The 27,339-nt window shown below is 43.5% G+C and overlaps 1 protein-coding gene across 1 annotated transcript; it reads right to left on the bottom strand.

Moving 5' to 3' along the window:
* Positions 1-556: 556 nt before the first annotated feature.
* Positions 557-27,339, bottom strand: MMRN2 (multimerin 2). The gene is made up of 7 exons (XM_026711064.2): positions 26,804-27,339; positions 13,644-13,766; positions 11,479-11,585; positions 10,041-10,106; positions 9,171-9,329; positions 6,465-8,306; positions 557-1,726 (listed from the first exon to the last, which is right to left on the bottom strand). The coding sequence occupies exons 1-7, from the start codon at positions 27,034-27,036 to the stop codon at positions 1,344-1,346; spliced, it is 2,913 nt and encodes a 970-aa protein (XP_026566849.1). The 5' UTR covers positions 27,037-27,339; the 3' UTR covers positions 557-1,343.

Raw genomic sequence — 27,339 nt, 5'->3', positions numbered from 1 at the left:
CAAAGGCAAATTAATTGCGTCAAAAATAGCTTCTTATTTCCTAATGTATATTTGCAAACCCCCCAATTTTATTCATCCTTGCTTTTTTTTTTTTTTTAAAAACATTACTAGTAATAAATTGGAACCCTGTCCTGAAAAGGATTTTTTTTTTTTTTTTAAGAAAAATGATTTCCATTCATTGAGTAAGTTTGATCCCACAGTTTTCAGCGCATGAATTTTGGAAATAATCACTCCAGGTACATTTTAATCCAGGATGTTAAAAAAAAAAGTTGCTGGCTCAAGTAGGTCAATGCTCCTTGCTGGAAGCAGAGTGTGCATTATCTTGGTCGAGCCTTATCTCCCAACTGTGGGTGTTGCCTTATTTTTTGAAAATCTATTTCAATTTATCTTCCTGGCCTGCTGTGTTAATTACTTCAGTGTGGTTTGTGTTGTTTTTTTTAAATTTCTAATTATCTTTACTTTGGGTTCAGACTGCATTTCTGCCCTTCGTTGACTGTTGTTTTTTTTTTTGAAGAGTTCGTTATCCAGCCGAGAATAATTGGACATTGGGGCCAAGTTGGAGGCATTAAAGGGAATTTATTCTACTTTTGTGATTTTGTTATTTTTGTGCCGTGCCCCGGGTCATCACATCTCGTATCCAACAAGTCTGGTATGGGTGACAACACAAAAATGTTGAGGACAACTAAAGGAAAAAAAAGTCACAAGCACCAAGTTTCTAATTCTCCAGGTAGACTATAGATCAGGGAGTGTCAAACTTGTGGCCCACGGGCCAGATGCATCACATGCTGGCCACACTTACACCCAGTTTAGAGAAGAGGGTGGGGGGGAATCGTGATACATCACGTCATGACAACGTAACACCGTGAGTATGATACCCTGCTATAGGTGATGCAGGAAGAAACAAGCCATTAAACAAAGTAGTTTGTTTGGATAATGTGATGCACAAAGCTGGGTTTTTTTTTTCCCCATGGATGGGTTTTAGTAGCATTACTCTCTCTTCCTACTCACAGCCTGACTCTCCAAATTGTGGGTGTGGAGATCAGACTTGCGATTTTATTTATACAATTTATTTGCCACCCATCTCACATCCCACAGCTCTGGGGTGGTTGACAACAGAAAAATGTCGAGGACAACAAAGGGGGAAAAAAATGTCACAAGCACCGGCCACATAACTGATTGTCTTCTACAACTCCACCTCGCTTGAGCTGTGGCTAAGCAGCTACTGGAGTCCTTCTAGAAAGCATTGCTGAGCTAATGTCCTCACACCGACAAAACAGGTCATTCATTGAAACATCAAGCTGGCTGTGCTCACCGGAAGATCCCTGGCACCAAGATGTCCCTTCTCAGGTTTTCAGTAGCAGGAATCCTGCCATGCTCAGTCCAACGGTGTTCTGTCTCACTGCAGCCCCTTGCACTAGTTCAAACCACATGAAGTCTCCCTTCTCCAGCTCCACCAGGGCGAAGACCGTTGTATAACCACCACTGGACTTCTTCTTCTTGTTGTTTACTAGAGTCATTCTGTGGCCATTGCTGAAAACCAGTTGTCCCAGAGCAGGTCCTGGGGGGAACTCTGCACCGACCACCACCATATAAACCCCGTTATGAGATGCCTTGAAGTAGCCATGTTCGTGAGAGTAACCTCCCCCATAGTTAATGTAGGTGCGGTTAAAGACGGAGGGTTCCTCTTTATCTTCGGCGTATTGCACATAAAAAGCCACCGCTGTGTCTGGAGATAAGAAAAAGAAAAAATTAGGGGATGTGAACAGAATTCCACATAGTTGTATCACCTTTGATGTAACCGTAGACATTCAAGTGATGTTCTTCCAAACCAGCTTGGAAATGAATAGTAGGACATGTAGCAGAGGCCAACATTCAAGATAAATCTTACTCCCAAATTTTTCTCTGATCCAGATTTTCATTCTCAGTTTTCCCCAGCCATCTAAGACTGTCTGCAGTCTGTCTCCCTCTTGCTACCTCTTCAAATATATTCTACATCTTAACTTAATAGCGATGTCAAGAACTCCATTGTCACAAGGAGTTGTAACATCTCACCCTAGCATCAGCAGGCCTCGCAGCTTCATCAACCTCAGTTTTTCCAGTTGATTCTGCTCTTGGCACAGTTTCCATTACTGATTAATACAATAATTCTTCATCTTTTGTGTGTTTGTCCTAAATGCCCCCCCTATACTGTAGAGCAGGGGTCCCCAACTTGGCAACTTTAAGACATCGCATAGCTGGCTGGAGAATTCTGGAAGTTGAAGTCTACAAGTCTTAAGTTAAAGTTGCCAAGTTGGGAGACCTTTGCTGTGGAGAGTTGAGAAATAAGGAGCTATCGAGGGGTTTGAAATGGGTATAAGTGAAGATTGATGGCCCTCTCCAGTTTAGACAATAGGTTTCTCCCAACAATACAAGCCACGCCTGTTAAAGTAGTTTGTTTGGACAACATGATGCACAAAGCACAATTATTGGTGCTCAGTGGATGAATAAACAATTTACCGCACCTTCTCTGGATCTGTAGAGGTGGACTTATCCATAAGAAGATCAACCATGTCCAAAGAGGACTTTTTTTTCTTATCCCAAGGGTGAAAAAAGAGATATTTCCTTTCCTCATTCTATGAAGGAGAAGAACAAAGGCTTCTACGAAACAGACAAAACACAGCCTACTTCTGGGATTAGACACACAACTCAACCATCAAAGCGAAGCGTGAGGAGTCCTCAAAAGCTCCCACCCAACATTGTCTCAGTGAAGGATGTGGACACCAGAAGGTGGCATCCATTCTGCATTGCAACAAAGCCTCCTGCAACCCCTTCTGGGAAGCAGTTCAGCTTAGGAATAGGAAGATGGCCAGGAGATGTCGCTGCTACAAAGGAAAATAACTTCACCAGAAAAGGAAAATATTTGAAACTCAGACTCCTGAAGATCCCTTTTAGCTGTTGCCATCTTATTGATAAGCTCCAACTCTTTTGATAAACGGAATAGTTATTTTCCTAAGCTTTTCGAAAACTCTCCATATTTAAGAGAGAGAGATACTGAAAGCTAACCAAGGGCATAGGGGACAACGTTCACTCTGAATCTCTGATACAACAGGCTTTTGTATATAATACGGCTTTTTTCATCACAGCAAAGCAAAGTGCATTTGTGCGTTATCCAAAGGCTCATGTTCTCTTTATATTTGATTGTATAGTACTTGATCATGCTATCCCACCTCCCCAAACGGACATTGAAACTGAAAATGTGCATTAGTGGTAAATAGATCCAGGTCTCTGACAAAATTTTCCTTTTTAACGGAATCATTTCCTCGGCATTTCCCTTCTGAGATGCACTACAGCTCGTCCTCAACTTACGTCACAGCTGAGGCTGGAACTTCCCTCACTGAGCAAGACATTAAGTGAGTTCCACCTGGTTTTTACAACTTTTTTTTTTCCATCAGTAAAACACTGTGGTCATTAAATAAATCATGGATCCTTAGCTTCTTGAATGCACCCATGGGATTACCTAGTAATGAAATATCTGTAAGAAAACAACTAAGGTCAAAAAGCACCAAGGGCACCACTGGTGGGATTAATTTTTTTTTTACTACCAGTTCTGTGGGTGTGGCTTGGTGGCCGTGGCAGGGGAAGGATACTGGACAATCCCCATTCCCTCCCTACCCCATTAACCTGCTTTCCAGCTCCGTTTTCCTGTACAGGGCAACCAAAGAAGATCCAGCCAATCAACTGGGACTCAATGGGAGGTGGAGCATAGATGGGGGCGGGGCTAGTCAGAGGCGGTCTTTGCCGGTTCTCCGAACTACTCAAAATTTCCGCTACTGGTTCTCCAGAACTGGTCAGAACCTGCTGAATATACCACCTCTGAAGTGCACCACAGTTCAACCCTGAGCTACAGATAGCCTTTTCTGTTGGGGTCATCCAACTCGTCTGCCCATCCAGCTCAGTATTTCATAATCTTGACAAAACCCAGTGGCAAAATCCAGCGTGCAAATCCACTCCCAACATTCCCAGAAATGCCCCTACCACAGCTCTTGGTCCCACACGCCTGGTGTACCCAAGCCTGGGAAACGGAAAACATAGATTTCAATGCAACCTGCTGCCCTTGGCAATGGACATCTAAGGTTTCCGAATTTCCCCCAAGCACTCCGGATCCTTGCCATCCAGAATCAAAAACTGAAGGTCCACCTCCTCCCTCCATCAGTCTCTTCAGCAGATTTAACAGAATCACAAGAGTTGGAAAGGACCTTGAAGGACTTCCGGCCCAACTCCCTGTACCCCTTCAGACACCAGGGGTGGGATTCAAATTTTGTAACAACCGGTTCTGTGGGCGTGGCTAGGTGGGTCATGGTCATGTGACAGGTGGGTGTGGCTTTTTTTTTTTTTTTTTTTGCAGCACCCTCTTCCTGTTTTTGGGACCTCCTGGGGTGGCATTTTTGCTCCCAGAAGGCTTCCCTGGGGCTCAGGAAGGGGGGAAAAAAACTATTTAAGGAAATACCTTAAGAAGTGACTGGGTGGGGAAGAACGCAGTCAGTGCTGTCGGGTATGCGCGCAATGTTGCGCATGCATGATAAGGACTGACTGGGCAGGGAGAGGGGTGGGGCATGATTTGTCAATTCTCCAAACTGCGCAGAATCATAAAAACCGGTTCTATTGAAACTGGTCCGAACGGGTAGAACCGCACCCCTGTCAGACACCCACAACTTCTGAAAGCAAGCCATTCCATTGGTTAATGGTTCTGTCGGGGAATTTCTCCTTAGTTCTAGGTTGAATCTCTCTCCTTGATTAGTTTCCATCCGTTGTTCCTTGTCTTGGCCTTCTGGTGCTTTGGAAAATAAGTTGAACCCCCCGCCTTCTTTGTGGCAGCCCTCAAATGTCGGCGTGCTGCTGCTATCATGTCACCCTTAGTCGTCCTTTCCTCTAGACCGGACGTACCCAAATCCTGAAACTGTTCTTTCATAGTTTTAGCTTCCAGCCTGCTCTAATCGTCCTAATTGCTTTTCTCTGCACTTTTTCCAAAGTCTCAACATCTGTTTTGGAATGTGGTGATCAAAACTGGATGCAGCATCCCAGGTGTGGCCTTACTAAGGCTTTATAAAGCAGTATTAATACTTCAACTGGCCTTGATTCGATCCCTCTGTTAATGCAACCTAAGATTACATTGGCTTTTTTGGCGGCCACCAGACACAGTTGGCTCATATTTGTTCAGTTTCATCCATTGCTTTGGAGAATAGCCTTCAGGTGCTTTGGGGAATAGCCTGATTCCCTCTTCATTATGGCAGCTCCTGAGATGTTGGAACAGTTGCTATCATGTCACCCCTAGAGTCCTCCTTTTCATTAAACTAGGCATATCCAATTCCAGCACCGTTTTTTATATGTTTTAGCCTCCAGTCCCCTAATCATCTTCGTTGCAGAGATAGACTTATATACTGTTCCATAGTGCTTTAGAGCACTCTCCGAGCCCTCTGCAATAGCAACAGCAATAACACTTAGAGTTACATAACTCTTTATAGTGCTTTACAGCCCTCTCAAAGCGGTTTTACAGAGTCGGCCTCTTTCCTCCAACAATCTGGGTCCTCATTTGACCCACCTTGGAAGGATGGAAGGATGAGTCAACCTTGAGCCTGGTGGGATTTGATCTGCCAAATTGCAGTAGGAGTAGCTTGCAGTACTGCACTCTAACCACTGCGCCACCGAGGCTCACAATGTCAGCCTATTGCCCCCAACAATCCAGGTTCTCATCCCATCAACCCTGGAAGAATGGAGCCCTATTAGGATCGAACTCTATACTGTGGACAGAGTTAGCCTGCAACACTTAAACAATATTTAAGTGACCATTGAACTAGGACTCCGAGATTCCTCTTACAATTACTGCTATTGAGCCAGGTTTCTCCTAATCTGTACCTGAATATTTGGGGGGTGGGGGTTTGCCTAAGTGTAAACCCTTATTTTGTCTGCATTGACTTTCATTTTGTTAGATAGGGCAGGGAGTCCATCACAGTCCAGGGCAGTCCAGGGCAGGGAGTAGAGAATGGGAAGGAACCTAGGTGAGGAAATAAGTGTTCAAAAGTTGTAAGGATCAACCTGGACCTTGTAGGGTTATGCTTTCTTCATATCCACCATCCCTCTCTTAAAATAGTTTTAAATTAATTTAAATAAAAGAACCTGTCCTGTGACAGTCCCAATCAGAGGTCTTCATGCTTGGCAACTTTAAGACTTGTGGACTTCAACTTCTAGAATTTTTGGGAGTTGAAGTCCACAAGTCTTAAAAGTTGCCAAGTTTGGGGACCCATGGTCCAGATGATACACAATAGTGGCTAATTTTTTTTATATACCAGAGCAATTATTAATTGTAAGAATAAAATAACACCTTGTCTGCTGAAGTCTTAACAGCCACTCGCAAATGCAGTGGGAACATTGGACACGAAATTTTGGAAACCACGATGAGACCATTTCAAAAAACTAGAGGAATCTACCTGTCTCTAGTATCTCTGCATTTATCTTGTTCCTTCCATTCAGAGTAGCTTCTCTGTGGCCATGGACTTCTTTCTTCTCCCTCATGTTTTGCTGTTCTTTCTCCTTGAGGTGCTTCCTTGTTTTTCTGCTCATCAGCAACTGAAGTTTTGCTACATCCAGGCTGACATTTGAGGCAGCCAAGTCCTTACTATTTCCAAACAATTTATGAAAGATCGCTAGATGTTCTTCGAAGTTTTTTTTGGCTGATACAAGATCTTCCTTCACCTCCTTGACTGAAACACCGAGGAAGTCCCCTACGTTGGCTTTAGTTTGATTGCAGCAAGAATGAATATAATCCCATTGCAATTCAAATTTCTTCATCTCTTTGGTAAGGTGTCCAATCTCTCTTTTTAGGGTTGTAATATCATGGTATGCTGGATTGTCTAAGGCATCCTCCATGAAAGCTTCATGGTTTGGCTCCATATATTCTACTCTACCATGTTGGGGATTGAGGTCTGTTTGTTTCTCAGGATCAGGCTCTTTCAAAGATTTATGATCATGTGGATTATCCTCATGATCTGCCTCCAAAAAGTCTATTCTCTTCTTAAAATTCTCTAGTGCCATACTTTGCTTCTTGAGATGGTCTGAAATTAATTTGATGTTCATCACTGGAAATTGATCTGTGGGTAGAATGACTTCTTCTTCATACAGGTGTTCCAAAATTTCCTCTCCTAGCAGGACCTCAAGGGCCTTCTCGTGTCTCAATGCATCCACCAGCAACGAGTTGAAAGAACTGTTGAGATACCTCACGTGGTCGCGCATCTTCTCGTCGGCTTTTTTGAGCATATTAACCTCCTCAGAAGAAATGTCAGAATGGTTTTTTAAGAGAGAGAGGCCATCTTGTAGCTTCCAACTTTGTTCTTGCTGGAAATCCAAAGATTGATGGATAAGTGGGAAAGCAGCAGCGAGGTCTTTCAAACGTGCCTCCAGATGCTTTAGATGTTCTCCATGCATCTGAGTGGTGTTCTTTAAGTCTTCCACATGGATACTTGAAGGCGGATCTTCACAACAGCACGTCTTCATGGACTTCTGTAGACTCCAGTAGTTTTCTTGAATATCTGCCAGACTATCATTAAGAGCGAAAATCCTCTTTTCTACATCTTCTCTGTATTCATCGACCATGAGACTCCCTTCTATTAATCGTACACGGAAGTCCTCTATGTCACGTTTTGAGCTGTCTTTTAACCTTGTGATAGAATCAGTTAGTTCTTCATAGTCTTTTTCAGACTCCTCATAAAGCATCTTTAGCTCCTGAGCATGTTTTTCCAAGGTCTGATTGAAGTTCTGGATATCAGTATCAGCAAACACCCCATTCTGATTGCCCGATTGCCTTGGGAACATGGCAACATTTCTGTTTAGGATCTCAAGCTCCCCACGAAGCTTGTTTTGCTCTTGCCTCATGTCGGCCAAACTGTTGTTTAAAGCGAATAAAAAAGACTGCTGCAGCTTGTGGTGCCTCTTGAGCTTCAGGTCGGTGTCTGCTTTGATCATCGTAAGATTGTAATGGATGACGGCTTGTTGCAGATAATTATGATGATCCATTTCTCGCTTCATCTGGTCGGCCCTCAGAACATTTGCTTGGACTTTGGATTCAAACTTTGTCCCTAGTTCTTGGAAATCTTTTCTGGGCACAGAACTTTCTTGGAATCGCTCTATGCTCTTCCGATTAGCTTCCACGCTCTGGGAAAGGTTCTGCACAGCAACGGACAGGTCCTGGAGGCTTTTATTGAAACTGGCCCAGACAGGATTGAAATGCTCCTTCAGGAAACTGTTTATGTGGAGAAAGAGCATTTGCTGGAGTTCTGAAACACATCACAAGCCAAAAATACATTAGCAGTTACTCCTATGCTTGATTGATTGCTTCACACTGTTGAGAAATGAGAGAGGTCTTTGGTGCTCTCTGAGCTTGGTTGCTTTCTTCCAGATGTTTCATGACCCACACTAGGTAACATCATCAGGACTAGCATTGATGATGTTGCCTAGTTTGGGTCCTGAAATGTCTGCAAGGAAACACCCAAGCTCAGAGAACACCAAGGACACCACAGTTCTCCTCCTCCTCCTCCTCCTCCTCCTCTCTTCCTCAAATCCCACTCCCCTCTAGCAATGACGATGTTATCTAGTTTGGGTCATGAAACATCTGCAAGTAAACAACTAAGCAACACAGCATTGAAGATCCCACAGTTCGATCCTGAGCTACAAATAATCTCCTTGATCCACTGGTGGGATTCAACCGGATCGCACCACTTCAGCCGAACCGGTTGTTAAATTGCTGGCTGGGCCCTCCCCACCTCACCCCTCCCAGGAGTTCCCACACACCCTGTTTTGGCTCCAGGGTAAGTGCAGGGAGACCTACTAGGCCCATAAGGAGGCACAGAGGTGTGTGTGGCAAGCACCCCCATGGTCTATTTAGGCCCTGGTAACCCTCCCAAGAGGCTTCAGGGAGGCCCACTAGGCCCAAAATGGGGTGCATGGGGGTGCCTTCCTCTCCCCCCAAAGCCTGTTTTTACTCCTGGGGGGGGTGCAGGAGGCCGAGTACTGCCTGTCACACACCCTGGCCATGCCCACCTTTGCCACGCCCACCCAGCTGGTCATTAGGGCAGTTGTTGTTAAATTATTTGAATCTCACCAGTGCCTTTATTGGTACTGTTGAGAAGTACCCCTCTTACCTGACTGGTGCTGGTCCGTGCCTCCATTTCTGTCGGTGCTATTGTGATGAAGGACTTTCTGTAAGATTCCCAAACTGTTTGCCGCCTGGTGAATGTCGTTCTGCAGATCTTCTAGCACTGCTTCATGACTTTGATGGGCTTCTACAACATCTCCTGAGTCTGACAAAGATGAACGTTAGTTGCAAAGAAGCAAGACAAGATAAGAACACATCTAAATATACTTTAGTATGGAAGGTGAACGTCCACATTTAAAAAACAAACAAACATGCACGTATGTTGCTAATAGGAAGAAGGAAGAAGGAGGATGGTTTTTGTTGCAGGAAATGGAATTTCAAAACAGCAAGGAATGTAGCTTAGATGTTGCCAATCAATATGAAACACATTTAAGAAATACATTTTCAAATCAACAATATGATTTATGTTAGATGGCAGATCACTTTAAAGTCCTTGTTTGTATCATCTGTGCTTTTATTAATTACTGGCACATGGAATGCCTTCATCCCTATTTTGTTTATTTTTTCTTACTGCCTTTCTCTTCCGTTGTTCATATTTTGCTAATACCCAGAGATAAGCAGTTGAAAGTGATAAACACTGTTTGTAATTTTCAGGCATGGTTTTTAATAGGTAATTAAAGACTCTGTAGACACTGTTGGATTAAGCAACCCCCATCTTAAAAAGCAGGATATAGCAGAAGAAGAATGTTGAAAATCTAACACATCTGAAAAGCAGCAGGTACTGTGAATGAAGAAGCTGCAGAAATATTCTCCGTGCATACTATGAGGATGTGAAGTACAACTATGGAGTTAATCACTAACAGCTTCACAGATACATTCTTCCAGTTGTGGAAATAAAAGATGAGCTGAAACCTACTGCGGTTTGAGAATGCTTCTTCCCAGTGTTCAGGCTGACTGGTACCCACTGGAAACTGAGCTGGATCTGAAAATCAATTCCATGAGACATTTATTTCCCTTTGCCCCCAATTTATGGCAGGAAACACCCCCACACACACACACACAAAATTATTTAAGCTTTTAAAAAAAAAAATTTTTTCATGTCTGTGTCATCCCACAGAGCAACCCATTTCCTAATACTAATATATGCACTGATGCAGTGGTGGGATTCAATTGTTTTTACTACGGGTTCTGTGGGTGTGGCTTGGTGGGCGTGGCAGGTGAAGAATACTATAAAATCTCCAGTCAGAGGTGAGATTTGGCAATTCTCTGAACTACTCAAAATTTCCACTACCAGAACTGGTCAGAACCTGCTGAATACCCACCTCTGCACTGATGTAATAATGTTAAGAGAGCACCTAGTTACAATTCAGGTTTTTCTGGTCCTTCAAAATAGTTCTCTTGTATTTTTGACCATCCTTACTTATTAGGAAAGTCGGGATGATCTTCATATTATAGGGGACAAGAAAGTCTTAGAGATTGAGGTAAGAATTCAGATTCTGAGAAGATGGGAAGAAGGACTTTTGTGGCTTTGAAATCCTCTCCGCTTTTCTGCTACTTATTGTTGTGGTCTGCTGGAGGCCTGTGGAGCTGGCAGCAGAGTTGGACATGGGGGAGGAACATGGGCCAGTCCTGGAGTCTGGGGAGGACTCAGATGAGGGATCTGCATCCAATACAAAGATGGGGCCAGGACCATCTAGGAGTTATGTGCAGACTCTGGAGCTTCAGAATCTGACATCAGTGAGGCAGAGGAACAGGAAGAGCCTATTCCCAGTGCGTGCTTGCGCAGAGCTGCCAGAAGGCAAGAACAGTTAAGACAAATGGGGAAACTTGGGAGTAAGGCTTGGAGATGATTGGCCCCTCCCATAAGACATAAAGGAGGAGCAAAGGGACATGAGCCTTTGCAGGAAGCAACTTTGTTCGTTCTGATCGGTTTAAATTCTGAAGCTCCATGTTGACTTTGTGCTCTGTTTGGCCTTGTACAGCTTATTGGCAATTTAGTTATTGGCAGAATTTCAAGGGAGATAAAGGTGGGTGCTTATCAGCCTTATCCCCAAAAGACTGTGGCAGACTTCTGTTGGACTATTCATAAACGTTTGGGACTCATTACGGGCTGTGAATGCATATAATTCACAGCCGTTGAAATAAAAAGGTTTTTGGGACTAAGCATGTGACTGGTACTGTCTCAGGAAGCCTTGGTCATAATGACCCAGCAGAGATCTTTCTCAACAATCAAGAATCCCTTTAGGTTTCCTAACCCTCCCAATTCTTGGACCTGACTTCGGCCAATCTGCTTGATTAGTTGATAACACAGAGTGCACCCATCTACAGAAGGTTACTTAAAGATGTATTCTTACCATATTGTTCACAATCCTTGCCTACATAACCTGGACAGCACTTCCAGTCTAAAAAGCTTACAACTTTCTCTTTTATCTTGTAGACTGGCTTCACAGCTGTTCTGTACCTAGAAGAAGAAAAAGAAAGGGAACAAATGATAGATTAGAACTAAGCCTCATCTCATACCCTGAAGGTCTTGATAAAGAACCATAGCAATTATGGGACCTATCAGACGTTTTGGCTAGGCAAAATTTATCTGCAGAAATCCAGGTGACCCTATGATTTTTTCCCGCTCTACTTCTTTGCTACGATCTAGTCTTCATCTGTAGGCTTCATTTGATTTTGTGTCCCTGCCCAGTTGCTAAAAAATGCAGGTTTCTTTAACTGTCAACCTACTTCTGCAAAAGGCTGTTCTCTGCTCGGAGGGCTTCTGCAGAGACCGCGCCATCTTTTCCTTTCTCTTGAAAGTTACCCACTTGAAGCTTAAATATGCCCCAAGGAGGTTGAGAACTGCCAGTCAACAAGACCATTGGTTTTAACCCATCCTAGGATGCCTCTAAAGAGAGAAGCATCCCTCCTTTGGGACAAGGTGTTTGTGACCATAAAAGAGAGACCAATCCAGGGGGTGAGGCTGCTGGGGGTTCGCACGGGTTCGGGAGAGCCCCTAGATAAGATTCTGTGCAGTTTGGAGAACCCTCCCCAAATCCCATTCCTGGCTGGCCTCGCCCACCCCACCCCTCCCAGGAGTCCCCACATGGCCTGTTTGGGATGCAGGTAAGTGCAGGGCATGTGCGGAGACTCTGGAAACGTGAAAAATGGGCCTCCTGGAAGTTCAAGAAGGCCAGAAATGGGCCCATTTCCAACTTCCAGAGAGCCTCCGGAGCCTGGGGAGACCGTTTTCATCCTTCCAGAGGCTCAAGCAAGACCTCCACACCCTGAGGAGGGCAAAAATGCCCCCTCCCCCATGGTGCAGGAGGCCAACTAGGCCACGCCTACCATGGCCACACCCACCTAGAAACCAGGCAGAGAACCCTTTGCTAAAAATTTTTGAAGCCCATCCCTGGACCGAACTAAGATGTTGTCTCTGGATTCTTGGGAAATTCTGTAACATTCCTCTGACATTCCCTTTTGAACATTTGCAACGGATCTCATTTTCTAGCATGGGAACTGCTGCTGCAGCTGAGGATCAACCTCTCAGCATGGCTGGAGCGTCCATTTCTGGCTGCATGCTAAGGAATCAAATTGGGATCATTTACATAGCAAACGTTTTCAGTAATGAACTCATCAAATTTGGCTTTCTTGGTTGTGTCCCATGTGTTCCTATTCGGGCTGAGCTGAGTTCTACAGCAAGGATCATCTGATGAGGTGTAATTCCCAAAGAAGGCAAGTTTCTCTAAGCTAGGTAAGATATTTCCTCACTCCTGAGAAATCTCCAAGCTGCATTGGGCAGCCTTTTTTTTTGAGGGGGTCTGTGCCATGGCCAACTTGGCATCCACAACTAACTTGCCATAGCCAACTTGCCATGGCCAACTCATTGAGGGACAAGAGTTACACTAATATCAAAGAAATGATGGAATATAATCATTAAAGAAAGGATACAAAAGGAGAGACAGAATGAAATGTGAATGGCAAAAATTAAAATAATTTTTATTTATTTTAAATAATTAAACAGAATTGTTAAATTGTCCCACTGCAAGTTGTCCTGCAGCAAGTTGGCCATGATGAGTTGGCTGTGGTGAGTTGGCCATGGTAAGTTGACCATGGTGAGTTGGCCATGGTGAGTTGGCTGTGATAAGTTGACCATGGTGAAGTGGCCATGGTGAAGTGGCCGTGGTGCGATGGCCGTGGTGAGTTGGCCATGGTGAGTTGGCTGTGGTGAGTTGGCTGTGATGAGTTGGCCATGGTGAGTTGGCTGTGGTGAGTTGGCCGTGGTGAGTTGGCCATGGTGAGTTGGCCGTGGTGAGTTGGCTGTGATGAGTTGGCCGTGGTGAGTTGGCCGTGGTGAGTTGGCCGTGGTGAGTTGGCCGTGGTGAGTTGGCCGTGGCAAGTTGTCCCATTCCCTTTTTTGAGGAGAGGACAAAAGCTCTGTTCCATATCAAGGGAGACACCTGACACTGGATCTCAACAGACAAGCCTGCTTTGGATGTTGGGTTGACTCCCCCTTAAGAAAGATGGTGCTACGTACATGATCTTCTGGCAGTCTGGAGTTCCATTCGGACATGGTTGTTGGGACCTGATTATGTATTTCTCTGTCCTGCAAACTACAATGTAGGTGGCATGCCGATACTGAACGGAGGAGCACCAGTTCCTAAGGGAAAAGAGAGAACGGATTGAATTTGCCAAGACAGATCTCGGAAATCAGGCAAGTCATTCATCCAAGCACATTAATAGATTAATAGGTCTTCTGGGCCAATCAAGCAGGAAACTCTGTGCCATTTCAGATAAATGGCTGTCCAAACTTTTCTTTAAAACTTCCAGTAATGGAAGCACCTGCAACTTCTGGAGGGAAGCTGTTCCACCGGTTGATTGTCCTCGCTGTTAGGAAATTTCTCCTTATTTCTAGGTTGCTTCTCTCCTTGATTAGTTTCCACCCGTTGTTTCTTGACCTGCCTTCAGGTGCTTTGGAGAATAGGTTGACACTCCCCCCCTTCTTCTTTGTGGCAGCCCAGAAAGAGAATTAATGACATTCTCTGTCATTAAAAGGAGGGGAGAATTGTCATTTTGCTGCTTTGCAAGACCATTCAAGAGTCTTCTTCTCTGCCTCTGGTGAAGTAGTACAAACCCAGTAGAAACTAAGATCTACTAGCACCGAGTCAACCAGTCCCTGTGCATCATCTCTCCTCAACCTGATTTCCTCCGTATGTTTGAACTAGTTACAGGATCAACCCCAGTCAAAATATCTCAAGACCTTCAAGATGGGAAAAGCTTTCGGGAGTTGTGGGTGCTCCATCACTGGAGATTTTTAAGAAGAGCTTGGACAACTATTTGTCTGGAATGGTATAGGATCTCCTGCTTGAGCAGGGAGGTGGACTAGAAGATTCCCAAGGTCCCTTCGGTTATTCTGTTAGATCTTCTGTCCTAAGGGTCAACAACCAAACAAAAATTTCAGAGAAGCAACGCCTAACTTGAAATACCAAAGACTGAGCTTGTATGCAAAAATGAGACCTTCTGCATCTAACCATTTTTGGATGGTGGTCAGAGGTGGTATTTGACAACTATAAAACATGTATTAAAATGTTAGGGAGGAAAGCAGAGTCAAGGGTGACAGTGAATTACGTATCTCAGAGTCGGCTACACCCAGGTCATGCTGACATGTTAACTTCTAATAAATCCTTTGAAGTTTGGGGAGTGTGACTCATGATTTAATTGGAGTAACTGCTGGAATCCTGACAGAATTCAGCAGGTTCTAACCAGTTCTGGAGAACCAGTAGCGGAAACTTTGGGTAGTTTGGAGAACCGGCAAATCCTACCACTGACTGGCCCCATCAACCCCATCTATTTTCTGCCTCCCGAGTCTCAGATGGTTGGCTGGGTTTTCTTTTATTGCCCTGCACAGAAGAATGGAGCTAGAAAGCAGGTTAGTGGGGTGGGGAGGGAATGGGGATTTACACTATCCTTCCCCTGCAACGCCCACCAAGCCACGACCACCAAGCCACACCCACAGAACCGGTGGTGGTGATGGTAGGTCTTTGAGTCCAACTTGACTCCAGGTGACTGTCTAAAGTAGTATCTGCAGCTTTCTTGGCAAGACTTTCAGAAGTGGTTTGACCTTGCCTTCTTCTTTCTAGGGCTGAGACAGAGTGATTAGCCCAAGATCAACCAGCCTGACTTCATGCCTAAGATAGAACTAGACCTCATGGTTTCTAGCCTGGTACCTTCACCACTACACAAACTGGCTCTTTTAGCTCCCAACTTTCTGACCTCCATTCTGCTTCCACCTCCATCTCTACCTCAGCTGATCCCACATGGAGTGACTCAAATCTATTGTGTTAGGATCTCTGTTTACCCAAAGTGTTGGTGTTTTGGAAAACATGAGAAGGCAGTTCCACCCAGAATTGTCCTGGATCAGTAGCTGTGGCCAAGATGCCAAGAAAGTTGGGGTATTTTGTTCCCTTCTCATTGTGCGGATATAAATACTCTTTTCTCCTGAAAGAGCAGGTGATCGAATCAAAACAGAAATCCTCATACAATTCCACCAGCCTCCAGAGAGGAACTCTGAAAGGTCAGGGGCCCCTTTACCCATGGCTGCATTGGAGGACTCACATGGACGTTGGGTGTGGGCCTCCTAAGAATAGAAAGAACTTCACCCTGCAAAGAATGGTCGGTGGAGTTTACTCTCTCGGCGTGGGAGTTGAGGAGCTGAAGTCCTGATAACCTCCTTACATGGGAAGGTTTTCTGCTTTGGAATGGAGTGGACGAAACAACGGGAAGTGTGTAAAGCCCCTGAGGGGAAATGGACATCACACCAGAGGTGGAGCAGAGTTGTGTTTGTGGCTATGTAGTAGAGACTGAAGCTTTGCAGCTGAAAGTGGTAAGCAGGCAGCAAACTAACCCAAAACCAAGACATAACTATATACAGTATATGTATGTATACACACACACACACACACATACACACACACACATGCACACATACACACACACACACACACACGTAGCTAGCCCTACCAGTGTTGGTGGGAATGATCTGGGCTGTTCCTTGATTAAGCTAAAAGACCATATAATCAACACCCTTATAAACAGAGATTAACACCAAGCAGCAAACATCAGGAAACAGCAGTAGACCCAGGATATTACCAACTCAGTAAAAAATAGCCTAATCAAGGAATCACCAGAAACTCCCACCAACACTGACAGAGGAAGCTAGTAGGAAGTAGTATATAAACAAAGAGCAAACCTCCCTCCCAACAGCACTGAAGATGTTACTTAGTTGGGCCATGAAACATTTGCAAGAACTTTCAGAGAGCACCAAGAACTTCATGAGCATATCCTTGCTCAGTAATTGCATGTCCATGTCGTCATCCAGAATTCAGTTCGATGCAAGAGAAATATTCTTTTAACAGAATAACAGAGTTGGAAGAACCTTCCAACCCCTGCTCACTCTTTCCTTCCTTCCTTCCTCTCTCTCTCCTTTCCTTCCTTCCTTTCTTCCTTCCTTCCTCTCTTCTTTCCTTTCTTTCTCTCCTTTCCTTCCTTCCTCTTTCTTTCTCTCTCCTTTCTTTCCTTCCTTCCTTTGTCTTCCTTCCTTCCTTCCTTTCTTCTTCTGTCTCTCCTTTCTTTCCTTCCTTTCTTCCTTCCTTTCTTTTTTCTTTCTCTCTTCTTTCCTTTCTTTCTCTCCTTTCTTTCCTTCCTCCCTTCCTCTTTCTTTCTCATCCTCCCTCACACACAAATGCCTCTCATCTCTCTTATCTTATTAAAGTGAAAGAAAAATGATCTAAATTTAAGATGTACCTGAATTTAAGATTGAAAATCAATCATAGATTCTGAACCCTACCCAATGCCTTCTTGCCAATCAAGTGCAATCAAGTGCACTTATGGTGATTAGAACTGAAGTAAAATGTGAAGTCCATCGATTTCCCACTTGCATGTATCTATCAACCAGCCTCTCTTTCTCTCCCCTCTAGCATAAATGAAGGACTCCTGGCTTATGACACAACCTGGGGCGTGATCAGAAATGCAATATTTTTACAAAGGAAGTTCTGGTATAAATGGGCCCCCAAGTGGAGCTCTCACAGTTGCATCCGTGTGCTTCACCCTGTGCTGAAAAATGTTTCCATGCTCATTAAGTTCTCCCCACCCGATTTTATAACCTCTACTTTCTCATGGAAATGGAAACACACACACGTTGCCAACTTGGCTGGCATAATTTTATTCTGAAACAGGTTTAGCGTTTTGGGAAACCTGCCAGCTACAAGCACAGGCTGGCTTTCAGGAAAGGAAAACTCCTTTCAGACAGCCCTCGCTTCCTGCAATTGTTTGGTCATCCCCAACCCAAACCAACTCTTGCTTCCTGAGTCAGCATCTTGCTTGCTTTCCTTAATCCAAGATCAAAAGTAAAAAAAATAATAATCCCAGACTAAATATACCAAGACTGGTCTATCAACTCTCGAGCCAAATAAGAAGCAAATGAACCTGCGGTATAAGGCAGGGGTCTCCAAACTTGGTAACTCTAACTCTTGTGGACTTCAACTCCAGAATTCATCTGGCTGAGGAATTCTGGGAGTTGAAGTCCACAAAGTTGTCAAGTTTTGGAGAGCTCTGATTTAGGGCTTTGAGTGGTGAACTAACCTGGAGACATCTTGATTTGCTCCACCACTGGAGATGTTTGAGAAGAGACTGGACAACAATTTGCCCAAAATGGTATGGAGTCTCCTGTTTGAGCAGGTGGTTGTTCTGTGACTAGAAGACCTCCAAGGTCCCTTTCAACTATATTAGAAGAGATTCTCAGTCCTCCAGGTCATGGTTATCCCAAAGGTGCTTTTTCAGGAGGCAACTGGATTTTCTTGAGTTTTTCTTGAAAATGTTTCTCTTCTCGTCCACATAGTTTCCTCATTTCTGGTTTCTTTCTCACACTTTTTTTAAAATATTCTTTGTAGACAGCTGGTCAACCTCCAAGTGCTTCAATAACCCTCTAAAAAGGATGCAAATTTCTTTGATACTATTTTTATAAAATTCTATTAAGATAGACTTGGTATGACTTGATGATTCATTGTAAAATAAATTAAGTAAATTATAGTTATCTCGTTAAAGTATGAATTAACAAAATTATAGTCAAATGATTGCTTAGTAATGATATCAGGCTATATAATTGTTTATTGATAATATGAGTTATTATGTAATATAATTACAATGGAGACTATGAAATGGATGCACAAAAAAGTGGTAAACCAACCGATACACTGTCTGTAAATTTATGAAGGAGGATGATGTTTTTATGTTTTATGTGTTTTTGTTTGTGGCTAAAATTAACAAAACTTTTTTTCCAAAAAAAAAAAAAGGGATGCAAATGACCAGCTGTCTGCAAGGACTATAAATCCTTCCATTCCCCACCATTCAGTCAAAGCTGAAGAAGCTTCTTGGATGAGAAGTGAAACGTCTTCAAAGAAACCAAAACAAAACAATTGCACAGTGGCAGATAGGAAAGTACTCCAGAGGGTTAACGTCATTTCCCAGAGGATCATGGGTTGCCCTCTCCCCTCTTTGGAAGAGCTTTAATGCTCCTGCTGCCTTAAGGAAGTTCAAAACATTCTCAAAGATCCATCTTATCCTGGGCAGCCTTTTTTTGAACTATTACCATCTCGCAGAGGGTACAGAACAATAAAAACAATTAGGCTGAAAAAACAGCTTCTATCCCAGGTCAGTAGCTCTTTTGAATACTACTGTACAGTGCAGTGTTGGTGCAGTGTCAGGGGTTTTCAATTCAATGTGTGGAGTGTGAAGGATGTGTGTTTGTGTTTATTTTCATGGTCATGATGTGCACTGAAGATGGTGTTTGATTTCATTGTACGAGGTGCAATGACAATAAAGTAAACTACACTAAACTAAACTAAAACCCCAAAGCCCAAAAACTTTAACCTGAGACTGTCTACTATTGACCTCACCCCTTTCCTAAGAGGTCTGTAGGAGGTGTGCATAAGCGCAACAAGGTGCCTACCGTCCCTGTTTCTTTTTTTTTTTCTTACATGTATCTATGTATTCATAACTATGTTTTTATTTATACCTATTATCTTGTAAGCAATTGACAAACCAAATAAATAATAAAATAAAAGAAAGTCCAGTTGCCTCCTGAAAAAGCACCTTTGGGCTTCCAACTCTTGTTATTCTACTCCCATTCAGTGTGGCTGACCTGTCTATGCATTCAGCTTAAGGTAGCTCTCAGGGAGATTGTGAAGGTAAGAGGGCTGAAGGTAGCTTACACTTCTTGTAAGAGAGCAAAGCAGACATCATTGACTACATTGGATTGGATTCAATAAATGATGGACTAGAGATCCCTGTTGCTCTGAAGCCATCAAGTTCTCTTCTGCTTCTGAGCTACACACTTAGACAGGAGCCCATGGGTGTCCTACGAAGAACAGCCCACTGGAGCTCTCTTCTGTTTTCGTTCAGAGGTGGGTATTCAGCAGGTTCTGACCAGTTCTGGAGAGCCGGTAGCAGAAATTTGGAGTAGTTTGGAGAACCGGTCAATACCACCTCTGACTGGCCCCATCCCCATCCATCCTCTGCCTCCCACTGAGTCCCAGCTGATTGGCTGGGTCTTCTTTGGTTGCCCTGCACAGGAGAACGGAGCTGGAAAGCAGGTTAGTGGGGTGGGGAGGGAATGGGATTTTGCATAACCTTCCCTCAGAGTGGGGAGGGAATGGAGATTTTACAGTATCCTTCCCCTGCCACGCCCACCAAGCCATACCATGTCCACCAAGCCACACCCACAGAACCATATGAATCCCACCACTGTTTTCGGTGTGAGATGAGAAGATATTGTTGATGGAAAACCTCATTGTCTAAGAGTCCTTCCTTGCACCTCTGATTTAATGCAGACTCCGGTGATAGACATGAAGGGGAAACTTCAAAGATTTCCTGCTTGCTACTATATAGAACTTCCTTATATCCGGTCACATCACAAAGTTGTTGTTTTTTTTAGCATCTCCCGGATAGTCCGTCCGTGATCGTGAGACCGAGATGAAATGGATAGAAATAATAGACATCCCTTCTCCTCCTGCAGATATACATTCAAACCACCTGTGGTGAGATTATGTCAGTAGGATAATGCTATATATGACCTTATATGGGGAAACGTGATCGTCGGTCGGATTTATTTATATAGGGCTGGTTGATGGCTCCATCTGGCCATTGAATTGTTTCCTTTGATTATATTCTCACGCCTACCCTTGAGAGACCATTTCAGCACCAGCACCATGTTCCTATATGAAAAGCCACATTTAGAGCGTTGCCTTTACCTCAGGTGATGACTCCAATTCGAGAAAAGATTTTGAAAAGTCCCATAAACAGAAAGCCCAGAGCTTCTGCCTCTTATCCAGGAGGAACTACAAGCACCTATTTGCAATTACGAATTTCTATCTAAGGTGCAATGCAGCCTGGCCAGTGGTCCGACGTAAACATAGTCCTTCAATCGGAAGGCTAGTTTCATCTTTGATCACCTTGCTTGATCCGAGCATGTTCCTTGAAAGCAGGAGTGTCAAGCTCAATTTCGTTGAGGGCCACATCGGGGTTGTGTTTGACCTCAGAGGGCCAGGGAGCATGGAGTGTGGCCAGAGTGTGTGGCCATGATGGGCATGGCTGGGGTGGACATGACCATGGTGAGAATGACACAGGACTCATGTCGATGGTGGTCAAGCGCTAAGGCAGGACTTCCCTGAGACTCTCCCTTACTCTCATTATAATCTTCCTTCCTTCCTTCCTTCCTTCCTTCCTTCCTTCCTTCCTTCCTTCCTTCCTTCCTTCCTTCCTTCCTTTTCTTCTTTTTCCTTCCCTCTTCATTCTCCTTTCCCCTTCCTTCCCCTCTTTCCTTATTTTTCCTTCCTTGCTCTCTTCCTGTCTTTCCTTCTTCTCCTTTTCCTTTCATCTTTCCCTTTCTCCTTTCCTGTCCCTTCTTGCGTGCTCAGTTTTCTCCTTTTGTTTTATTTTTAGCTTGTTTTGATAGCCCTCCGCCAACAAAAATGGAACTCAGGAGGGCTGTGTGTGGCCCTGCTCCCTGGCCCCCGTTTTCAGCCTCAACAGCCTCCTGCAAACACTGGGCCTGGGGTGCAGCACGCCGCCCCCGCAAGATCGGTTTTTGCTGGCAGGAGGCCAGCCAAGCCAAAAATGGTCTACAAAGGGGGTGTTTCCCCCCCTCCCCCAGAGCTCCATTTTTGCTGGCAGAGATAACGTGGGCCAGTCCTTCGCTATTTCCAGGCCGACCCCACGGGCCAGATCTAAGCACTCGACAGGCCTTGAATTTGACACCCCTGCTTTAAAGTGTAACTGGAACAATTGTGTAATTAGAACAATCTCGAACTGAACACACTCAAAACCATAGAAATGGTGGTAGACTTTAGAAGAAACCCTCCCATACCACCACCTCTTACAATACTAGACAACACAGTATCAACAATAGAGACTTTCTAATTTCTAGGTTCTATTATATCACAAGACCTAAAATGGACACCTAACATTAAAAACTTCATCAAAAAAGCACAACCAAGAATATTCTTTCTGCGCCAACTCAGGAAGCTCAAACTGTCCAAGGAGCTGCTCATCCAGTTCTACAGAGGAACTACTGAATCTGTCATCTGCACCTCTATAACTGTCTGGTTTTTAATGTCTGGTTTGGCTCTGCAACCCAATAAGACAGACACAGACTTCAGAGGATAATTAGGACTGCAGAAAAAACAATTGCTACCCTGCCTTCCATTGAGGACCTACATACTGCATGAGTCAAAAAGAGGGCTGTGAAAATATCTACAGACCCCTCACATCCCAGAATAAACTGGTTCAACTCCTTCCCTCAAAACAACACTATAGAGCCCTGCACACCAGAACAACTAGACACAAGGGGAGTTTTTCCCCAAAAGCCATCACTCTGCTAAACAAATAATTCCCTCAGCACTGTGCAACTATTTACAAAGTCTGCACTACTATCACTATTAATCTTCTCATCTCTCCTCACCATCCATCCCCTCCCACTTGTGACTGTGTGACTGTAACTTTGTCACTTGTATCCTTATGATTTATATGGACTGTTTCCTAGTATGATTCGATTGCTTATTGTACCCTATGACTATCATTAAGTATTGTACCTGATGATTCTTGACAAATGTATCTTTTCTTTTATGTACACTGAGAGCATTTTCACCAAGACAAATTCCTTGTGCATCCAATCGCACTTGGCCAATAAAGAATTCTATAAAATATCGCAAGGTTAAAGGGAAGCAAGAAAATTTCTATTAGCTTTCCTCAACCTGGCACCCCTGTTGTTTTAGACTACACTTTCCATGCTTGCTAACCCTGAGGGCTGGAGTTGATGAGCAGCAGAATTTGGAAGGAGCTGGATTATGAAAAGATGCTTCAGAAGATTGTATGGATGATTATGTGGCTGTCATTGCTCATCTATTGTGTGTTGATTGCTTAGCTGCTTAGACTTTATATATGCAGCACAATAGTCCTTTAGAATAAGAAATGTATGAATAAAATATTTCCGTGGGACTGTTCAATCATGAAAAGAAGTGTGAGGAACTTCACACCCAGATGATACCATCAATTATAGCTTTTTTTTTTATTACTGTGCAGAGAAAGGCAACTTTTGTCATCAGAAAAGAATAAATAATACAAAAGAAGCTTGGGCTTTTTTAGTGCTGCAAATTGCAAAAAAAAATAAAAATCTGCAAAGAACCATGCAGGTTAATGTCAAGGGCAACAATCATGCTGAATAATAATTTAGAGATGAGACAAAATGAGATACCAGGACTGGATTTTAATATTTGCAGGTTTCTAAAAGGGAATGCTTCGGTTTGCAAGAGGAGAAAGACACGATCCCGTGGGATCTTGTGCTTGTAGGAAACTACACTGATGGCCTCAAAGAAAAGATGCAGCAACTGTTAGGACAACACAAGAGAACAAAAAACCAGAAGTGACTGAAGAAACGTCTTGGATAAGAAGAGGAACGTTTTCAAGAAAAAACTCAAGAAAATCCAGTTGCGTTTTGAAAAGCGCCTTTGGGACAACCATGACCTGAATGGCCAAAAATAGCCATGTAAAAAATAAGAAAACCCCTCTCAGCCCCACTCTTGCATAGAAGAAATAGAAGAAGCAAAAAGGAGAATGTGTGTCAAGCTTTTGAGATCCTGTTATTATAGCCTACATCAGAGGCCTCCAAACCTGGCAACTTTAAGACTTGTGGACTTCAACTCCCAGAATTCTCCAGCCAGCTGTGCTGACTGAAAATTGCACACTTATGGAAGTATGTTTTGGGTTTGTTTGTTTTTTTCAGAGACCAAAAGAAAGCAAATAATATCTTCCTGGTTTCTGCCCGTTATATCCATCAAAGAAGAATTTGGTTATAAGAATTCATACTTCTGAAAGTGAAATCCCAAAAGCCTTACTAGCACAGACCATAAATTCAGAGAAGTGGGTTGTTTCCCGAGAGTTGCCTGGTAATGAAGCATGCTATAATAAAACATTCATCCATCTTTCCTCAAGATTTTTTTATATTTTGTCAGGTAGGTATCAATGGACGTGCTCAGAATCTGTCTCAAATATACAGTTTTTAGGAGCCTTGAAGATAACTCTGCACAACTTTTCTTCTCTAACTTTTAGTTCTGGAAATGCAGTATTATAAATTCTTAGTGGTCCCATATGGATTCCATATGGGTTCCATAGTTCCTACCATTTTTTTTTCAACCATTAAATGCTTGCTAAGACCCATAGTCCAAGAGGAGATTCATTGCTTACCACCAAGGTCTCGGACCTCGTTGTTGCTTCTCTAACCTGCCCCGACTTTTTAGTCAAGAAGAGTGCACCAAGAATTGTTGAGGGTTAACCAGAAAGAAGAAGTGATTGCTACGACTTATCTGATCCTTCCTGTGTCTTCCTTCAGGGATTCTGTCCAGAAGATAAGGGGCATCAAATAGTTGGTACTATGGAAGAAGAGATGGTCACCACGAACATTATGGTTGAAGTTCTCCAAATAATGGAGCCAGAACTAATGCAGTACATAGGTTCTCTATGCCTTGTAGGATTGTCCTGTCCTGGTGGACAGACAACCAGTGTAGAAAAAAGTACATAAAGCACAGGTACTCTGTTGAAAACTCCGAAGGAACCTGTTTACATTCCCATCAAAGGCATCTCGGACGAGGACTGGCCAATATGACAATCATGATTTGACTCACCAAGTCTAAAGGTAAAGGTTCCCCTTGCACATATGTGTTACTCATTTTTGCCTCTAGGGGGCAGTGCTCATCTCCATTACAAAGCCAAAGAGCCAGCGCTGTCTGAAGATATCTCCGTGATCGGTATGACTAAACGCCGAAGGCGCACGGAATGCTGTTTCCTTCTCACCAAAGGTGTTTCCCTATTTTTCTACTTGCATTTTTTACATGCTCTCAAACTGCTAGGTTGGCAGAAGCTGGGACAAGGAGGGCACTCCATTACTCTGTTAGGCTAGGGATTCGAACCGCTGAACTGCTGGCCTTTCTGATCGACAAGCTCAGCGTCTTAGCCACTGAAGCCACCGCATCACCAAGTCTACAGACCCATAATTTAGCACTGATATCAACGAAAATGCACTTCAATCTTCAAACCACAGAGACACAGAAGTCTTTGATTTTTCTCAGTTCAGATTTCCCACATATTTTAACTCATTTAATCCTTTTTTTTTTAGACGGTTGCACAGGGCTGCCATTTGCTGGATCTGTTGTTGTTCCTGCATTCCTTTTTCACTGTGAGCTGCCTTGAATTCAAGGCAAGAGATGAATAACAGGTTCCCTAAGTATTGCAAACAGCAGCTAATATGAATGTTTACACTGGTGAAAAACTGAATGAACACGTATGAAAATTTGATAATTGAATGCATCTTGGAATATACTGTGGAAGAGCCAGCTAGGTTTTGCAGCCATACCTAAAGATCTTCTCTTAAGCAACCTCACCTCTATGTGGAAACCAGGTGCTACCTGAACCACAGGAAATCCTTGACTTCATTTAGTGACCGTTCAAACTTATAATAGTACTGAAAAAAGTGACTTATGACCTTTTTCATACTTACAATTATTGCAGCAGTTCCCATGGCCCCGCGTTCAAAATTAAGAATCTTGGCAGCTGGCTCGTATTTATAATGGTCGTAACATGGGGCAAAACTCAGTTAACAACTTTCTCGCTTAGCAACATAAATTGTGGGCTCAAATGTGGGCACAAGTAGTGGACTACCCGCATATAGGAGCCTCTGTGGTGCAGTGGTTAGAGTGCAGTACTAGAAGCTACTTCTGCAGCCAGCTGCCTAGAATTTGGCAGTTCAAATCCCACCAGGCTCAAGGTTGACTCAGCCTTCCATCCTTCTGAGGTGGGTAAAATGAGGACCCAAATTATTGGGGGCAAGAAGCTTACTTTGTAAACCTCTTAGAGAGGGCTGTAAAGCACTATATAGGTCTAGGTGCTATTGCTATATAACAAAATTCTAAATGTTAGTTTGCTAAGCCTGTCCGGCTTTGATTCTCTGCCTCCTGCTGACTTGGAAAGGTAGTTCAAAGAGATCTCTCATAAATTAATAACCAATTATATCCTTGTGGATTAAAGACAATGGAATCCTTAAACCATGTTTTATTATGGTGTCTCTTCTACAGGGATATAAAGAACAGAAAAATTACACCCCCTTTTTAGTGAACTTCTCACAACAAACAAGCCTTTTTTTTTTTTTACAGTCAACTATTATTGGCAGATCAATACAATTTTACATCTCTGGCAGTGGCCAGATTCCACTTGGCTATCTTTATGACCAGTAGCCAAATTCTGATCAAAGAAGAAGAAGAATCTAGTGGATTCTTTTTTTAAAGCCCTAACTGCATATTCTCTTTTCCATTTCCTTTGGTTCTTAATCGGCTGTTAAACAACAACCAAACCCTTTTTTTAAAAAAAAATGAACAAATGAACGAAAAGGAAAATGATCTGTTGCAGACCAATAAACCTAAGCTCTGTTTCGTTGATCCGAAGGCAGCAATGGACTTTCTCCATGATACCTACTTAAGTAGAGCTTAAATGCCTTCATCTGACTGCATTGGTCAAGGATGGTGGATGTCATAGGTTTTCATGTCTAGATGGCACAAGGTCAGGGAAAGGGAGAGTGTTCTATGCTTATTACAGCTTGAATGAGGTGTGCGTTTTGATTGTGGGACAGAAAGCGATGCTCTTCAGTAATTTGCCAGCTCCACCAAGAATATACAGATAGTTTCTACCAGCACAAAAAAATAGTTTGAGAATCAGAGTTTTAGTTCTGGGTCCTTACCTCCTTGTTTTGGGATTCTAATAAGGCTACAAGATGAAGAGACTGACATACCACAATATGTTTGTACTTGCTCTGTGGATAAGAAATGCAATCAAAAGTTTTGGAATTAACAGCATCCCTTCTCCCCACCCTCCACCCCCAAAATATGATATTTTAGTCCACCCAGTTGTGGATGCTCCAAAACTGGAGGTTTTTAAGAAGAGGCTGGACTGCCACTTGTGTGAAATAGCTTCCTGTCTGAGCAGGAAGGTTGATCCTCCAAGATCCCTTCCAACTCTTATTATTCTCTTTGTAATTCCAGAAGGAAGAGTTGCTTACTATTTCAACAACCGCAGATTGTTACAATGGAGATTACTTACTCGTTTCTGGATTCACGGCTTGCAGGGTAAAACTCTTCCACGTCTGCCTCAGTTTCGCCTTGGATGGACTCTCCTCTCCAGAATTCTTCCGCTGGAGAAGATAGTGCTGGAGGTGCAGGCATCTGAGGAAGTTCAGGCCCTGGTCTCTGAGGGTGATAACCAGGATGCCTGGAATGTGGGTCTGATTTTAGCAGCCCGACAGCCCCACAAAGCAGTAAGAGTGTAGTTAGCATCTTCAGGTCTTCTCAAACGTCTTGAGACCTCTCTGGTCTTCAGATCGGTCTGTTCTTTCAACCTGCCTTGCCCCGTTCCTTTAACTGAAGCTTGGAACAAGGCATGGTACGGCTAACAAAGGGCGGAAGTCTATCATGTGGGCCCTCCCAGCCCTGATGGAAATGTCAGGGGTCAGATGACAATGTGAAAGAGCGCAGAGGACCTCCGTGTGAGCAATGGTTGCATGTGAATTTGAGGGAAGGAGCCGCAGTTGATTTGAGGGGGGCCAATCTTAACTTTTGACTTTCTTTGGGCTTATCAAC

Source organism: Pseudonaja textilis, chromosome 4, assembly GCF_049901715.1.
Source record: "Pseudonaja textilis isolate UNSWEBS1 chromosome 4, rPseTex1.2, whole genome shotgun sequence".
Lineage (NCBI taxonomy): Eukaryota > Metazoa > Chordata > Lepidosauria > Squamata > Elapidae > Pseudonaja > Pseudonaja textilis.
Note: the sequence above shows the minus strand (reverse complement) of the source record. Positions and strands in the feature narration are given on the sequence as shown.